Source organism: Scleropages formosus, chromosome 20, assembly GCF_900964775.1.
Source record: "Scleropages formosus chromosome 20, fSclFor1.1, whole genome shotgun sequence".
Lineage (NCBI taxonomy): Eukaryota > Metazoa > Chordata > Actinopteri > Osteoglossiformes > Osteoglossidae > Scleropages > Scleropages formosus.
The window spans coordinates 3403014-3420067 of NC_041825.1; the positions used below are offsets into that span (position 1 = coordinate 3403014).

General features: G+C 46.9%; 2 protein-coding genes and 1 long non-coding RNA gene across 3 annotated transcripts; 2 read left to right on the top strand and 1 right to left on the bottom strand.

Moving 5' to 3' along the window:
* Positions 1–30: 30 nt before the first annotated feature.
* On the bottom strand, positions 31–12006 carry LOC108925127 (protein ADM2-like). The gene is made up of 5 exons (XM_018736889.2): positions 11967–12006; positions 2648–2767; positions 1725–1847; positions 1358–1507; positions 31–716 (listed from the first exon to the last, which is right to left on the bottom strand). Exons 3-5 carry the CDS (start codon positions 1826–1828, stop codon positions 563–565), a joined length of 408 nt encoding a protein of 135 aa, XP_018592405.1. The 5' UTR covers positions 1829–1847; positions 2648–2767; positions 11967–12006; the 3' UTR covers positions 31–562.
* Positions 2716–6306, top strand: LOC108925128 (uncharacterized). The gene is made up of 3 exons (XR_001965382.2): positions 2716–2794; positions 3293–3351; positions 6066–6306. It is a non-coding gene; the product is annotated as an uncharacterized LOC108925128 (long non-coding RNA).
* Positions 9113–16802, top strand: LOC108925126 (synembryn-A-like). Its single transcript, XM_018736887.2, has 12 exons — positions 9113–9336; positions 9654–9755; positions 11141–11233; positions 11845–12452; positions 13856–13991; positions 14097–14285; positions 14628–14722; positions 14834–14984; positions 15075–15170; positions 15579–15723; positions 15825–16101; positions 16407–16802. The coding sequence occupies exons 2-12, from the start codon at positions 9663–9665 to the stop codon at positions 16531–16533; spliced, it is 2010 nt and encodes a 669-aa protein (XP_018592403.1). The 5' UTR covers positions 9113–9336; positions 9654–9662; the 3' UTR covers positions 16534–16802.
* Positions 16803–17054: the final 252 nt, after the last annotated feature.

Sequence of the window (17054 nt, forward strand, 5' to 3'; positions counted from 1 at the left end):
ACAAGTACCCAGCAGCCGCTTTTTTGGTGCTGCTCCATCCGATGTCGACGCGTGTGTGGCAACAGAAATGACACACGAGATGTGAATGAGTATTTTTATTATTTAAAATACCTTTAATTCCAGTAGCCACACATGGGACATCTCTATATACAAAATAACATTGGTATACAACACAGGTGAAATATGTACACGCTGCACATTCCTTATGCAGATACATGACTGACTGAGGCCCCCCCTCACACACACACACACACACACACACACACACACACACACACAAAATCTGAAAGCGAGGAAAAGCTGATACATTTACATGTATTCATGTAGCAGGCACTTTTCATATAGGTCTAATGAACCCCCCCCCAATATTAGTGTATGGCTCCATCGAGTAATACCGATAATATTTTTGCCCACCCGATACCCGACCTCTCGTCTCGTTACACCACCGGTGTGCAACAGTTGTTCTTCAGCCTTAAAATAAATACTTTAAATAAACGTGTGTCTGTAGTACACTTGTGCGCTGTGATGCCCCCCCCCCCCCCCTCCGCTGCCACGCCACCCCTCATCTGCCGTAGCCGTGAGGGTCGCTGGCCCTGTGCGACTCGTCCTTGCCGGTGCCCTTGCCTATTTGATAGAGCGTGTTGGCCAGGTTGTGTATCTGGCAGGTTCCGAGGACGCAGCCCTGCTGGGGCGCCCGCTTCGCACGGCCGAGGAACCTGAAACGCAAACGGAGTCCTCTTAGTGTCGCAGAGCGTAGAGCCGCAGGATTTGTTACAATAAATACTATATTACCATGTTTCACATACCCTACGTAATATGGTACGAAGAATAAGTTAGTATATGTACGGGTTCTGTTGCGTTAGACATACATTATATGTACCTGATGTGTTACATGACATGTTACATGGTGTGAACATGTTACAAACTCCGATATGAGTATATGTTACATATGCAATATGTAATGAAACTTTGTGTTACGAAAAGGGAGCTTTTCAGTGGCAGTGTGACATAAGTGATAGAAAAACTTGATTATATGTTATTTTTCATATAATAATAGTCATATTATTCATTTTTGTTCATTTTCTTAGCCCAGCAGCGTAAAGCTCTTAAGTCATGTGCCTCACAAGATCAGTTTTTATACCCTGTTACTTAAAGGCAGCAGCACAGTGGCTAATTGTCACAGGACAGGAACAGGGTTGTGTCACATCTGGGCATATGATGATACATCCGAGGAACAAAGGAGGCGTTTCACGAAGACCCTACAGCGGACGGCTTTGGAACACGATCCCGCTGCTCGATCCGTGTCCGTAATATTAGGGAAATGCTGCAGAAGAGCGCCGAGGGGTGTGCGAAGTACCTGCGCGTTTGTTCCTCGCTGTCCCGCAGGTGTGTCGGCTGGACGGACTCGACGCCTGCTCTGCGCGCGCCCTCCGTGTCCGCTGACCTTCTCACTTCCGGCTTTGGCCGCGTGCCCCTCTCCGGTGCGTCCGGCAAAGTCCGAAGTGCCCTGTTGGTGACAAAACGGTTATTAATCGCGTGTTAAAAAAAATCATGCTCGCATATAAATTATGTAAAAACAGTAAGGTGGCATGTTCAGGACAGACATCACAAGCGAGAAGAAGAAGTAAAAGGTTTGTGCCGCACCTGTGTTCATGTGCGTGTCAACACTGCGTTTCTGCGAGCGGTGTGTTGCTATGGTGACCGTGTGTGCGTGGCACACTCACCTGAACGGGGGAGGTCTCGCAGGTATGCCGACGGCTCCAGGCAGCACCAGCAGCTGCAGCATCACGCTGAGCGCCAGCACAACGGTCATGCCTGCTGGGTACATGTGGGTGTGCCCTGTGGGGCTGGGGGGGGGGGTCAATTACAGAAGGATTAAAATATTATCACTGACTTAATAACAATATGGCTAGAGCTAATAGTTTAGGCACGAGTGAATAAGGTAGAAATGGGGCCACTAGGTAACATAATGGGTAGAGCTGCTACCTTTGAACCTGAAGGTTGTGGGTTTGATTTGCGCCTACTGTTGTAGTGCCCTTCAGCACCAATAAAAAAAATTACACACACTTGTCCCAAGCAGGGTTGCGGTGAGCCGGAGCCTAACCGGGCAACGCAGGACGTAAGGCTGGAGGGGGAGGGGACACACCCAGGATGGGACGCCAGTCCATCACAAGGCACCCCAAGCGGGACTCGAACCCCAGACCCGCCAGAGAGCAGGACCCAGCCAAACCCGCTGTGCCACCGCACCTCCCTTGCTTTAAAAAAATTACATATCTCTCTATTTTGAACACAATCCTGCCCCCCCCCCCCCCCCTCCTGGGGCAGCTGGTAGTGTAGCAGTTAGAGCTGCTGCCTTTAAACCTGAAGATTGCTGGTTTGAATCCCACCTCCAGCTGTTGTACCCTTGAGTGAGGTCCTTACCCTACAGTTGCTCAAGTGAAATTATCCAGCTGTATAAATGGGTAAATAATAAGGTGTGAGCTAAATGGGTAAAGCATGGTAAATAGCTCTGCAGAAAAACATAAATGAACAGAAATAAAATTCAGTACATTCCTTGCCTATACACACAGCTACATGTGCAATTATTGTGTACTAACAGTAATTGGTAGAAAAATGCGGTAGATCTCTCCTTAATATGTGAACTCACCCTGTATGAAATTGCTCTGATTTTGTGAGATTAAATCCTCAGACTGAGTGTCGCCTCCTCCTCTCTTTCATTCTCTCTCGTCTCCGAGCTGCTGCTTCGGACCTCCGTGGCGCCCGGTGCCTTTATAAGAAGAGGGGCGAGAGGGAGGTGTGAGTCGCAGTCGCTCTCTCCATTCTTTTCCTGTGCCCCCCCCCCCCCCCCCCCCCCCCATCTGTGATGCCACGAGCAGCACAGCATCATTATTGTTACACAGGAGTTCCGCCTACTGCACGCACACCTTCATTCGCGCACCAGTGGCACCGTCTCGTCACTGTGCTCACCTTTCGCCTCCTGTACCACCGACTCATACGCCGTAAATCACGTCGCCGCACCGTGCTTAGCGCTCTTACGCCACCCGCCACCTTCCCCTTCGCCGCTGACATCACTCGTCACTTCCCAGTGGCCCTCATCCCTCCCTCCGCGCTCCCTTTGTCTTTCCTGCAGCGATTGTTTCACTTCCATCACCTGCAGGAAATATCGGCTCAAAATAACTTCTCCATCTCTCCCGCTTGTCTGCCGCGCCGCACACTTTTCCCATCGCACCCCCCCCCCCCCCCCCCACCACCCACCTGTGTATTTCTAAATTTCTCCCTCTGTGTGTCATAGCGCTGAGAGCCCCCCCGCTCCCCCCAGGAGATGCCCCTAGAAAGGACTCCCGTGCACAGGTGAGCAGGATGACCGTACTCACGGGATCAGCAAAACACACGCTAGGACTGTCTGTCCAGGGAAATATGAGAGTGTGATACGAAGACATGATTGTTCGGTGGGATATTTTCTCACGACGGGACCTCACCCCCTCTCCCCAGCTCTCTCGGTTTCCTCCTTGGGCCCATTGTGCACTTTTCCTGCAAGAAACATCTGGAGTTGTTTTCGGTCACAATAACGCACTCAGTCGCCGCACACACACACACACACACACACACACATACACACACACGTGTGTGCCTGCACACATGCGCACACGTGCGACATATCCGTGGCCCGAACATTCGGAGGGTCGCTTAACTTCGCATATGACGAGCGTCCGCTGTCGGCGTGGGAAGTTATACCAGCGCTTCATCGTCATTATCGGTCGCAGGTTGGACAACGGGGAAAAGGAATCTTGATTTAATTTTATGTGATATTCTCTGTAAAACACTTCCCAGAAAAGGGTCCTTCTGAAAGTTACATTTATTTATCAGACACTTTTCCCCAAAGCAACTACCGATGAACTCTATGATAGTGTTATCAGCCCACACACCTTATTCACTGTGGTGACTTACACTGCTAGATACACTACTTACAGAGTCACTCATCCATACATCAGTGGAACACACTCTCTCTGTCACACACACTATGGGTGAACCTGAACAGCATGTCTTTGGAGTGTGGGAGGAAACCAGAGCACCTGAAAACTCATACTGCTAGATACACTACTTACACTGAGTCACTCATCCATACATCAGTGGAACACACTCTCTCTGTCACACACACTATGGGTGAACCTGAACACCAAGTCTTTGGAGTGTGGGAGGAAACCAGAGCACCTGAAAACTCATACTGCTAGATACACTACTTACACTGAGTCACTCATCCATACATCAGTGGAACACACACTCTCTGTCACACACACTATGGGTGAACCTGAACAGCAAGTCTTTGGAGTGTGGGAGGAAACCAGAGCACCTGAAAACTCATACTGCTAGATACACTACTTACACTGAGTCACTCATCCATACATCAGTGGAACACACACTCTCTGTCACACACACTATGGGGGAAACCTGAACAGCATATCTTTGGAGTGTGGGAGGAAACCAGAGCACCTGAAAACTCATACTGCTAGATACACTACTTACACTGAGTCACTCATCCATACATCAGTGGAACACACTCTCTCTGTCACACACACTATGGGTGAACCTGAACAGCATATCTTTGGAGTGTGGGAGGAAACCAGAGCACCCAGAGGACCCCCCCCGACAGACATGAGAAGAACATGCAAACTCTACACAGACTGAGCAGGGATCAAACCCACAACCTCTCACACCACCCAGGTGATGTGAGACAGCAGCACTACTCACTGTGCTGTGTCACCCATCATTATTACCCTCTTTGCGTTAAGCAGTATCATGTCCCATCTGTATAAGCTTCTTACAGTGTTTCCATCAGTGTGCGGGTTCCCATAAATGGTTTCTATGAAATAATTTGTTGCAGCTGTTAAAAATGTTATATTTGGGGTTGTGGGATTCATTCAAACTAGTGCAGGATTTTCTTTCAACATTCTGGGGTCTGGTTATTACCTTTCCGCACCAGGCAATGCTGGCTGTGTGATGCTGTGTGATGCTGTGTGATGCTGTGTGTTGCGGTGGTCAGATCTGTAACAGAAGTGCTGCATCATACTTGTTTTCTTTCCCAACTCGTACCCAAGGCCATTACTATACAAAGAGCTGCCCAGATACTGAACACGATACACACTTTATTACTCATCCGGTTTATCGGAGACACGCACTCGAAGTCTGTCGAACTCTGAGCAGCTGCATATGAAGCCAGTAGTTTTCACGTATGAATCCCAAGCATTTAATTATGGCCACATTAACCAGATCTTTCACAGATCTTCCTTTTTGCGGAACAGGAGCAGCATTTTTTTAACGGTTCTGAAAACAACACCTGAACAGACTTGGCGCATATACTGTCTTTTTAATAAGTACATTTTCTGTTTTTTTTTTTTTTGTGTTTACATTCAGTCGTTTAGCTGGCATTTCTTTCCAAATGCGACTTAATAATTATTTACCCATTTATTCATTTAACTGATACTTTCTCCGAAGCAACTTACAATGTTGAGGAATTTACGATTATTTACCCATTTATACAGCTGGGTAACTTTTTTTACTGAAACAGTTTAGGATAAATAAAGTGCTTAAGGGTACTAAAAGAGGAGGTGGGATTCAAACCTCTGACCTTTGGGTCCAAAGGCTGCAGTTGTAACCACAGCAGTACCAGCAGCCCACGGTAACTACTGACTTGTGTTAACATTATTTACTCTGTTCCTCGTTTCTTTCCGTGTGTCATTTCTTTTTATACTTATATAATGTGCAAAGGTAAAAGAGCTGACGGCCCTGATACCCAATGGGAATGAAGTGTTTTCTCACTGATGCTATTAGTCGGTGTGTGTGTGTGTGTGTGTGTGTGTGTGTGTGTGTGTGTGTGTGTGTGTGTGTGTGTGTGTGTGTGTGTGTGTGTGTGTGTGTGTGTTGTGTTTGCTACGGGAATTGAAGCGAAACCTTTTTCCAGCCACATCTGAGACAGGCATCCTGTTATTTGTTGCCACTTCACGCCAGCTTGTGTCAAGCTTTTTTTTCTTTTTTTTTTCTTTTTTTTTTAACTTTCCTTCTTTTAGGTTGCCCACTGGGTACAAGTGCCAGTATCCTGTTAGGAAATGTCCTTGTTTGCTCAGATAGTGACTCGTACACACTTATGCTCTGCAAGGCCACACACTTATATCTACAAGACCCGATCGTCCGCTGCACCCCGACCGACCTGCTACGCTCCTCCACCTCTACCCAGTCGGTGGTCCGACATACAGAAGGTCCAAAAGCGCGAAGGTTCTCGGTTCTGGATCCGTTGTGGTGGAACGACTTCCCCCTCTCACTCGGAACTGCTGAATCTCTGTCCGCATTTAAAAAGGGCCTTAAAACTCACCTGTTCCAGACTCACTTCTCTCATCATCTGTTAAGTTCATGTAATTTGTAAATGTTCATGCACTGTAACTTTGAGATAATAACTGTTGAACAACAGATAAACCTTCATGCACCTACTCATGTAATGTAATGTAAATGTCTGGGAAAAAAATTATTAGGACTGTGACTAGGAATTGTCAGTATTTGGATGAAGTTTTATTGCAGCTACTCGTGTGATGAACATTGGTTCATATTGTAACGATCCGCATTACCAAGAGTTTGGGCGGGAAACGGGTCTATTGTAAATAGTTGGATTCTGGGTAAATTGTAAATAGAGTTCAACCACTGGGGGGAATTCCGGTGAGTGTGAAGGGGTGGCTGTGTTTCTGGGTGTGTGAAGAAAAAGCTTGGGGGTGATAGACAGGCTGGGAAGGCGCATAGATTCTTGAGGAAACAGGGTCCTTGGAACAAGAGCATTATTTCCCTGTGTGCCGGTGTTCTAATAAAACGTTCATCACGAACACTACCTGAGCGTCCTTCTTCGCCCCATCCGAACCCAGGGAGCCACCCACAATACGGTAAACTAACCGCACTTAAGAATCACACATCTGCATCCAAGTCTCTTTTTCTACTAATGTAATGAACACACTGTATTTTCTATACAACGGACGGGACGCCTGTCCATCGCAAGGCACCCCAAGCGGGACTCGAACCCCAGACCCACCTAAATGAATACATGTAAATGCAAGGTAACAGAAGGTGGCAGCTGGAAGGGGTTGACATGCGTCCCCAAAGACGTACAGGGTCAAAGTTATAAAGTATTCTAACAGCGAGAGAGTATACAGGGAGACACGACTGCACTTCGTAGCCTGTCTGCTGGGGACATCTGGCGTAACCCTGGAGAATTACTCATGTATTCTGCCTCCTTTTCTTTCATTCTGCATTTTCAAGATTCAAGAGTTTATTGTCATGTGTACAGTAAACAGTTTGTTACACCGTGCAATGAGATTCTTACTCTGTGAATCCTCTCAGCAGCCTATGACATAAATTATAAGGACATAAGGAAAGAAAAACACAAGGAGAACAGAGGGCGTAAATCACTAATTTACAAAAATTACTATTAGTGCAAGGTCAGAAATTACTAAAATTACTATTAGTGCAAAACTCCAAGAAACGAGGTTATATACATGTATAAAGCGTGCAGCGAGCAACGTAAACATGGAAGTCGTACATGTGCAAAGTCCTGCAGAGCAAAGTCCTCAGTATTTTATACCGAGTTGTGCTTTTTATTAATATCCTAAAATAGAGGTCAGCTGATCTAAAGCGCCAGTGACATACGGCACGAGGTCGTGACTCATGCTCTATTTCCTTGTAGTAATGCTGCTTAAGGTTCCGGACTGTTCCCCAGGGGAGGCTGTCTGGAAGCCTGTGTGTGACAAAGACGGCATCAGATTTCCGGTAGATGGAGGAAACTCTTCCTCTTTTCCGTTCCTCAGAGGCTTTCTCACTGAACGGGCCGGATTTTATCATCCAAATTGAAATTAATGACATTCTGTCAAAATTGTTCGGAATGGAGACGTGCCTCGTATTGCCGGCAGGAGACGCAACAAAGTGCTATTTCACAGAACAGAGAAATAATGATAAAATATCAAATGCGTGTTCTATCAGGGTGGCATGATGGTACACCGAGTAGTGCTGCTGTCTCACAGTGTTTCCATGGTGTGAGAGAATGTGGGTTCGATCCCCATGCAGTCTGTGTGGAGTTTGCATGTTCTCCCTGTGTCTGTGTGGGTTTCCTCTGGGTGCTCTGGTTTCCTCCCACAGTCCAAAGACATGCTGTTCAGGTTCCCCCAGAGTGTGTGAGTCTCAGAGAGAGAATGTGTGTGTTGTGCTGATGTATGGATGCGTGACCCAGTGTAAGTAGTGTATCTAGCAGTGTAAGTCACCTTGGTGAATAAGGTGTGTGGGCTAGTAACACTACATAGTGTTTGTTGTAAGTTGCTTTGGAGAAAAGTGTGGGCTAAGTGAATAAATGTAAGTACCTGGTTTGTACTGACAGCTCACAGGACTTCCTTACTCATAATAAATCAGTAAAGTTGCCATAAATGAAAAATAACAGCATGTATCCCCCACTTGGATGATTAAAGAGGGGAAATAGGGCAGTAATGCAAAGGAAGGAAATCTCCTGGTTTTGTCCTGGATGATAGAAATAATCCACAGTAAAGTCATGTGAAAATATGCATTTATCATAAATGTATATATTACGGGGGGTGCGGTGGCGCAGTGGGTTGGATCACAGTCCTGCTCTCCGGTGGGTCTGGGGTTCGAGTCCCGCTTGGGGTGCCTTGCGGCGGACTGGCGTCCCGTCCTGGGTGTGTCCCCTCCCCCTCTGGCCTTACGCCCTGTGTTACCGGTTTGGCTCCGGTTCCCCGCGACCCTGTATGGGACAAGTGGTTCTGAAAATGTGTGTGTGTGTGTGTGTGTATATATTATGGGGGGGGTGTGATGGTGTGGCAGGTCGGGGTTCAAGCTATGTCTGGGGTGCCTTGCGAGGGACTGGCGTCCCGTCCTGGGTGTACACCCCCCCCCCCCCCCCCCCCCCGACCTTCCACCGTGTTGACGATGGCTGGTATATATTATAAATCATCATGAAAAAGACATAAAAGCTGAATATAATCATTTGTAGTATTCAAGTAAATGTTACTTAGTTCTTTGTTTAGTGCCAGATGGCGCAAGACGAGATGTGGGACGGTGGGGCAGCGAGGAGGTGGACGGAAAAGGGAGCGAGAGGATAGGATTATAACAACAGGTGAGTTGCAATGTAGGATTACACTAGACAGACAGAGCGAATCAGCCCGAGGGACTGGAGCAGCATGAGACAGCGGCACAAGTGAGGACAAACGCAAAGGAAATCCGAAGAGGGAAAAGCACAAGAATTACATACAATTTATAAAATAGACTTCCAGTTCATCCAAAGCGGGGGAAAACAAGGTAAGGGCAGAAGAGACGGCTGAGAAGCGGTGCTGAAAAGGAGGAGGTAAAGAGCAGGAGGGCACTGCTTTGGCTCACAGATAAATCTGTGCGTCCTTTGCGACGTCCGAACGATCATCATCGTAAGCAGCGGTTCAGTAGTCGATGCTTTTCACCGCGGTGACTGCCTGGATGTATTTGTATGTTTAACTCACACCTATAATTAGAGAGCTGTATTTTTACGATGGAGCGAGAAGCAAAAGCGGTTATCCAAGGTTGCCAAGGGCACGTGAGATGTGGCGCGTGTTCAGTGAAATATTGTTGTTTTGCTTGTGAAGTGAACGGACATGATGGAGCCGGATTTGGAGAGGATTATTCAAAGCATTGCAGAGGAGGACCAGGAGGTCTTTCTGGCAGAGCTCCAGAAGTATAACGATGAGGTACCGGACTCCCTTCTCCCTGACCCTGCCTGAGCGTGCGCTGCGTTGCGCGGCGCCCGCTAACGTAACCGTAACGCACACGGACGCGGGGCACCGCGCTCACGCCCGTCTCCGCTGATCTCTTTCTCGATCCTCTCTTTCGGACAGCATGCGCTCTGCTTTTTCTTCAATGTGGAAGAAAGGGAGAAGAGAAAGGTGAGGCGGAAATAACAGGAGACTTTTTCCCGTATATTCGAATTTCAACGTATTCCTTCGGTATTTTCATTCACCGTCCCACTAGAATCAGGGCCCTGCGCGCAGCCGCAGCACCGCAGAACTGTTCGGCCTCGCGCGCTTGCAGCACGTGCTCGGTCTGGAACGGATAGTCTTTACCGCGCTTAAACCCGAGATGCTCCACATTCTGCTTGCGCCCCACCCCCGCTCCCCGCATCGCTGCGATTACTGCTTCTGCTGTATCGGTTGCCCCTGATCCGCCGTTCTCACCCTGCCAGGGGTTTAGGGTGCGGATTAATTAAACAATTAGCGTAAAGCTTGCTCATCCACTCTCGCTTACTATGCTCTACTTCTGTCTCCCGGGCACATGATTTACCCAAGAGTACCCTCTACTGTAACTGAAACTCTTCCTTTGTGACACTGACTTACAAGTTACATGCTCTTTTATTTCTTCCCCATCCCTATAATTTCTTTGACTGCAGCAACGTGAACTGGAGGAGGTAACTATTCACACACTATACTGTATAACATAATCATAGTGTAGTAAAACACTCCAGTGGTAATGACATCATGTGGTTGCAGAGTCCGTCGGTGGACAAGTGAGTCTCTCTTAGTTACCGTTCGTTCACCTTGTCAGCAAGTCTTACTGCATTTTACACAACAAGGCTAATGTGGTGCCACTAATGTCCTAATGCTGCTGCAGACTACGGGTGACTTACAGAGCGCACGTGATAATTCAGGAAGCACAATACACATAACTAAACTAATACACTAAGCTAAATTCAAAAATGCTAATATGACAATCGACATGGTGTTCTGAGCCAGAGATACAAAAAGATTAATGAACTCTGTAAATAAAAGTCCAGTTATTCATATTTTACAGTGCGAGTTGGACCGAGTGAATATTAAGTATTTGCAGTGGAAATTTGTATTGATACAGAGTTGATTTGACTGCTGTGGAAAGGACAGGGTTCCTTTTAGGACTCCTGATAAGCATGATGCGCATTAACTCATATTTCTGCCAAAAATGTAAAAAAAAAAAAGAAAAAAGAAAAAAGAAAACAAAAAAACAAAAAAATAGCCTTTGCCCCGTGTCACCGCTAGATGGCAGCAAAATGCAATGTGTAATTGTCCCCGCCTGACCTCCCGGAACTTTCCTGTTTCCCTTTCAGTTTAGGCGTAATAAAGTAAGAGATTATGTCCCCAGCTCTGACTCGGACCTCGACTCCGATGGCAGCGAGACCCCTGAGCTCATTCTCAGACAGGTAACACAGCTTCTCTCTATTTTCTACAGTTTCTGTCACTTGCAGGGCAATAATGTGCTGCGCTTCCCCATGTCGCCACTTGGTGGCAGCAAAAGGCACATAGAGAGGCAGCATAGAGACTTAATAGGAGCGCAGGGCCGCCTTCATTCCCGCCGCTTCTACGTACATCCCACAAGCGTTTATTGATAAGGCATGAAAATATTACAGTGTTTGTTTATGTATTATAGCTTTATGTTAGGTTTTTAAAGGATCTAACCCATTAATTAATGAAGGTATTTCAGAATATTCAGCATTTAGTGATTGCAACTTCATGCTAAAAGTTAGTGTAGTTATGATCAGTCGAGCTATGAACAGACTTCTGGTCTCAGTTATGTATATAAAATGAGGAGCCAGCATATATTTAGAAATTTTTGATATCAGACCCAAGAGGACTAATCAGTTCCTGCAGCACCGGGCTAAATAGCTTATAGCACTGCAGGTTGCTTTGGAGAAAAGCGTCAGCTAAATGTATCAGGGTAAATGGTCCTCTGGTCTTTTCACATTTTCCGATCCCTCTGTCCCTGTATGCGACTCTGTCCATTTACGACTGTTTGCTCCTCATCTTCTTCCAGAAATTGGCAGCTGCCCTGATCCGGTACGTCAGGAGTCAGTGGCAACCTCAGGTGCTTAAGGTATGCCTTCGCACCCTACGCATCTTGTCCCGTGATTGGCAAGCCTTGGGGTCCCTACTCACCGATACGGCCCTGCTCACGCTGGCCAGGCTGGGGGGCATCAATGCACTCTCTGTGATGGACGAGGAAGACAGCAGCATGAATCCCAGCTGTGGAGACGGTACCACTGGCCTCTCCACAGGGACAGATGATGAGCCCAGCTTGAACACACACACTGATGGGGTCAAACCCCATGCTGGATGTCACACCCAGAGTCATGAGTCTAATGTGAACAGTGAGACTCGGTCCCAGCAACCAGGCGACCAGCAGAGTGAATCTAACATCAACACAGACACATATACCCAAGAAACATACCACATTTCCGCTGGTGCACATACGAGAAGAAACACGCACGAGTGCCTCGTCAGAGGAAAGAGAGACAGCAGAGCGAAGGGTGACGACGAGGAAGACAAGGAGGAAGGAGAAGTGTGGAGGAAGGAGGCCATGAAGACTTTGTGCAACATTGTCTACAACAGTAGTTGGGCGCAGGAGAGAGCCAGTGCACTGAGGTACTGTGGTACTGAGAAAAGAAACCGAGCAACAGGAAACAGGAGGAAAAGGAGGAGATAAGTGTTTTAGAGCGAAAACTGTGTTTTTCAGGTAACTGCATGTCGGAGACGTAACTGTTTCCGAGCAGAGGTAGGTAAATAAGACAAAAACGGTACGGAAGTAATAGCATCACTTCAGGAAAGTTACTCAAAGGCAAAAGTGCTGATTTAATATTTTTCTTGAGCTCCAGTAAAAAGTGTCACATTAAAAAACTACTCAAGTACTAAATGTTCTGAATTATTACTTGTGTCAGAAGCTTAAACATAGTTTTAACTCTTGGAAAAGTATATATACGCACCTTTTCGGCATATTAAAGGTGTTGTGCCAATAACATTAGATCAATTTAATCAAATTTTTTTTAAAAATAGTTAATTGATTAAGGACAACAGTCCACAAGGTATTATAACTTATTCACTACTGATAGTTGGTGGTACACGGTTGTGGTGGTAGATATGACCAGGAAAGAGTAACAGTGGTCCCAAGTCAAAGACAAGGATAGACAGATACTTCACAGGATAGGTGCTAAATGCCACAAACACACAGCCTCAAAAATTACCACTGAATTCTTATGGGTTAGTGACCCAGTGTAAGTAGTGTATCTAGCAGAGTAAGTCACCTTGGTGAATAAGGTGTGTGGGCTCATAACACTACATAGAGTTTGTTGGAAGTTGCTTTGAAGAAAAGCGTCTCCTCAATAAATAAAAGTAAACATAATTCAGTGAGCACCTAAGTGGCCCCATCTCAACAAAACTGTACACTGTGAGCTTCATAAAGCTGGAATTAAGGTCAGGGCTGCAATTCAGAAACCCCATGCAACCCCTGAGCAGCAGAAAATGATAATATGGTCTGATGAGTCTTCTCTCACAATATTTTCTACATCCTAATTGGTTTATGTTTTCAGAAATCCAAAGGATGCTTTCCTTAATATTAAAGTATTATGTATTTCTATCATTTTCTCTGCGCTTTAAAAAGTTTATTGTTTTAGAACTGAACAACACCAAGGTGCAGCAAGTAGTGCTGCTCCCTTAAAGCACCTGGGTGGTGTGAGAGACAGTTGATTGACTCTTTGCTCAATCTGTGTGTAGTTTGCATGTTTGCCCCATGTCTGCGTAGGTTTCCGGTTACCCTGTCATGGACTGCCATCCTGTCCAGGGTGTACCGCCCTACCACATCTTTTACCCAATGCTGCCAGGATAGGCAACAGTTCACCAGGACCCTGCCAAGGATAAATGTTTATTGAAAATGGCTGAGTGTTTTAGAAACAACCACATTCAGTATTCGTATCTTGTGGAGCAGTTTCCTGTGACACACCACAAACTGAAATAGTTGTGTTTTCCCTCTTTTCTATTTTCTTTGCCATCAGTCTTCTACCAGGTTTGTTAGACAAGCTGGAACAGGGCACTCGGGCTGCAGCACCTCCCAGTGGACAATTTTATGAACTGCGGCTCCTTTTCCTCCTGACAGCACTGAGACCAGAACTGAGAGTTCAGCTGCAAAAGGTGATCTTACTCTGTGTGTGTGTGTGTGTATATATATATATATATATATATATATATCACATTCACAGCCCCTATTTTATTCATCCCATACCTTTTGATTCTCAGGAAGGGGGAGTGTCCCTGCTGACCACTGCCTTGGAAAAGTGTTTATCGCCACAGTGGAAGAACTTCCATGAGGCTGTACCGGATCCCTCAGGTCCCCCAGTCTCCACAGAACTGTCACAGTGCGCCACTGAAATTCTCAAGATCCTGTTCAACGTCACATACAGCAATCGCAGGCAGCAGCCCGATGATGTGAGAGAAGCTTTACGCCATCGGCTTGAAACTCATGCATTCGCTGATCAAGCGAAGATGTTATTCTGTTATGTCTTTGTGCCACAATGAAGTCTGCAGAGTGAATAACTGCACAATTATAACCTTTTTCTCATCTAGCACTTTTAAAGGTCTATAATTTACAAGAATAAGGAAATTAATTTTCAGTAAAAGTCAGCATTGAAAATTTCAGTAAAACAGAAGAGAAATAAATAATAAAGAGTAAATAAAATGACAGAAAAAAGGTGCAAGAAAGAGATGAGCTTGCAAATGTGTTACAAGAAATCAGTTTTCAGTGTTATTGAGTGTCTTTTCACTTCTTAGGAAAGTGCTGCTCTCTACCGCCACCTTGCGGCTGTGCTGCGCCACAGCCTCTTACTGTCCTGCGAGAGAGATGAGAGTACAGAGGAGCTACAGAGGTGGGAGGAAGCAAAAGGACGACTCTGTGTCCTGTAATTATATTCATCACATTTAACTGCCTATATCTCACCTTCAATAACTCTTTCTGTCCCATCTGTCTCCTCCCCCAGTCACGCCGTGAACCTGCTGTCCGCCCTCCCCCTCGAGTGTCTGGACGTGCTGCTGTCGGTGCCCTTGTCAGGGGGCTCACTGGAATGGGAGGGCTTCAACATGGACTGTGTCCATGCCCTCATGCTCTTCATGGAGAAGCAGCTGAACAAGGTGAAGTAAACTGGGAGGGGCAACACATGGATGTGACGATCCATAAAAAGAAGTAATCCAGGTTAATAACAGCAGGTTCTCATCACCTAGACTGAGAAGCTCAAAGAGAGGCTCACACCCGTCCTGAACCTGCTCACAGAGAGCTGCCGGGTCCACAGACAGACGCGGCATTACCTGCGACGGCAGGTAACTCCACCTCTCCCTCCATTTTCTTTTATTCATTAGCTTTAGATACAGACATGGACTTCTGAAGCACAGAGAGTGTGTAAAGTACCACATTCTACCAGTAGCTGCACGTAGCACTGACAGTAAATACGGAGGTGATCATGACAGATGGTGTGACGATAGTGTGTTGAGGAGCTTGCAAATGAGATGCGTTTCAGACTCTTCTGCAGCATCGAGAAGGATTCAGCAGCTCTGAGGTACGGAGGGGGTTCGTTCCTCCACACGGAAGCCAAAACGGAGAACGTGTGGACTTTTGGATTGTGGACGTTTCACGTACATGTAGATATGCATAGAATGTCGGACTGTATGAAGTCAAGTCGCTGGTGCGGTTCCAGCACTGAACGGTGGTGACCACATGCCCTCTCTCAGATCCTGCCCCCGCTGCGGGACGTGTCCGTCAGGCCCGAGCAGGGGGACTCGGTGAAAAGCCGGCTGGTGCGGCTCATGACCCACGTAGACACGGACGTGAAGGACTGCGCGGCGGAGCTGCTCTTTGTGCTCTGCAAGGAGAACGGTAAACACCAAACAACAGCCACACAGAGGAGGCTTCGATCACCGCTGCCCCCCACCCCTCCCGTTCACGTGCGCACGGTGATCTCTCGGTGTCTCTCGCAGTGAGCAGGTTCGTCAAGTACACGGGCTACGGCAACGCGGCCGGCCTGCTGGCTGCGCGGGGGCTGCTCAGGGGAAGAGGGAAGGGTTCGAACCCCCAAGGCGAGTACTCGAGCGACTCCAACTCGGACACAGAGGAGTACAAGCAGGCCAAGGCACGGATCAACCCGGTGACGGGGCGCGTGGAGGAGGACCATCCCGACCCCATGGAGGGTATGACAGAGGAAGAGAAGGAGGAGGAAGCGCAAAAGCTCATCAGTATGATCAACAGACTGTCGCGGTGAGTCCACACACACACACACACACACACACACACACACACACACACACACACACACACACACACACACACACACACACACTGGGGATAATGCCTTCTTTTTGCCCCGTTGCCCCAGTGATGTGCGTGTGCATGTTCCACAATGCGTTGACGGGACTGCGTGTGTCTGTGTGCTCCAGGAAGTCCACGTCTCACAAGGAGCGGTTGGTATGACCACAACTGGCTGTCCACAGCGGTAATCACAGTGGTCACGTCACCATTCTCCAGTGTGCTAACTTAACCTCATCCGTGTGTCTGTCTTGCAGAGACCAGATCAACGAACCCATGGCTGTGACTCCCGAAGGGAAGTTAGCACCGTTGGAACTGCCGAAACAGGAGGCGCTGGCAGAAGACAGGCAGTCCGAAGAGGACAGCGAAGAAGAAGACAAGTGAGGGTGGAAACCAATAGGTGTCTTCTAGATGGAGCACCTGAGTAAAGGAAAATTGGGGCGACGCTCCAACGAGCACTTAGGAAACCATATTAAGAAAATCCTGGACAACTTAGACTGGATTTACCTCAAAAATTACTCAGATAAAATTAGTGAAATACTTTTACACAATAAATTGATTAGAAATGCTTAACGTGGCAGAGCCGTGGTGAGGTTCGCTGCACACTCTTGTTGGTCATAAACATATCAATAAAGGCTCAAGTTGTCATCATATCCTACCTGTAAGTGCCTGAGTTTTATTTAAAGCTGTTCCTCCCACTGATGCAACGAGACAGATTTACAGATTATTCTCGGTAAACTGCAATTAACTGCATGTCTCACGTGATCATTTGCTGTTATTTAGCTGATGTCTTCCTCAAAGGTGACTTACAGCACTAGGTAATCAACTTTATAATGATTTACCCACTAATACAACAGAGTATTTTCACTAAAGATATTACATAATGATTAGGGGCACAAGACCAG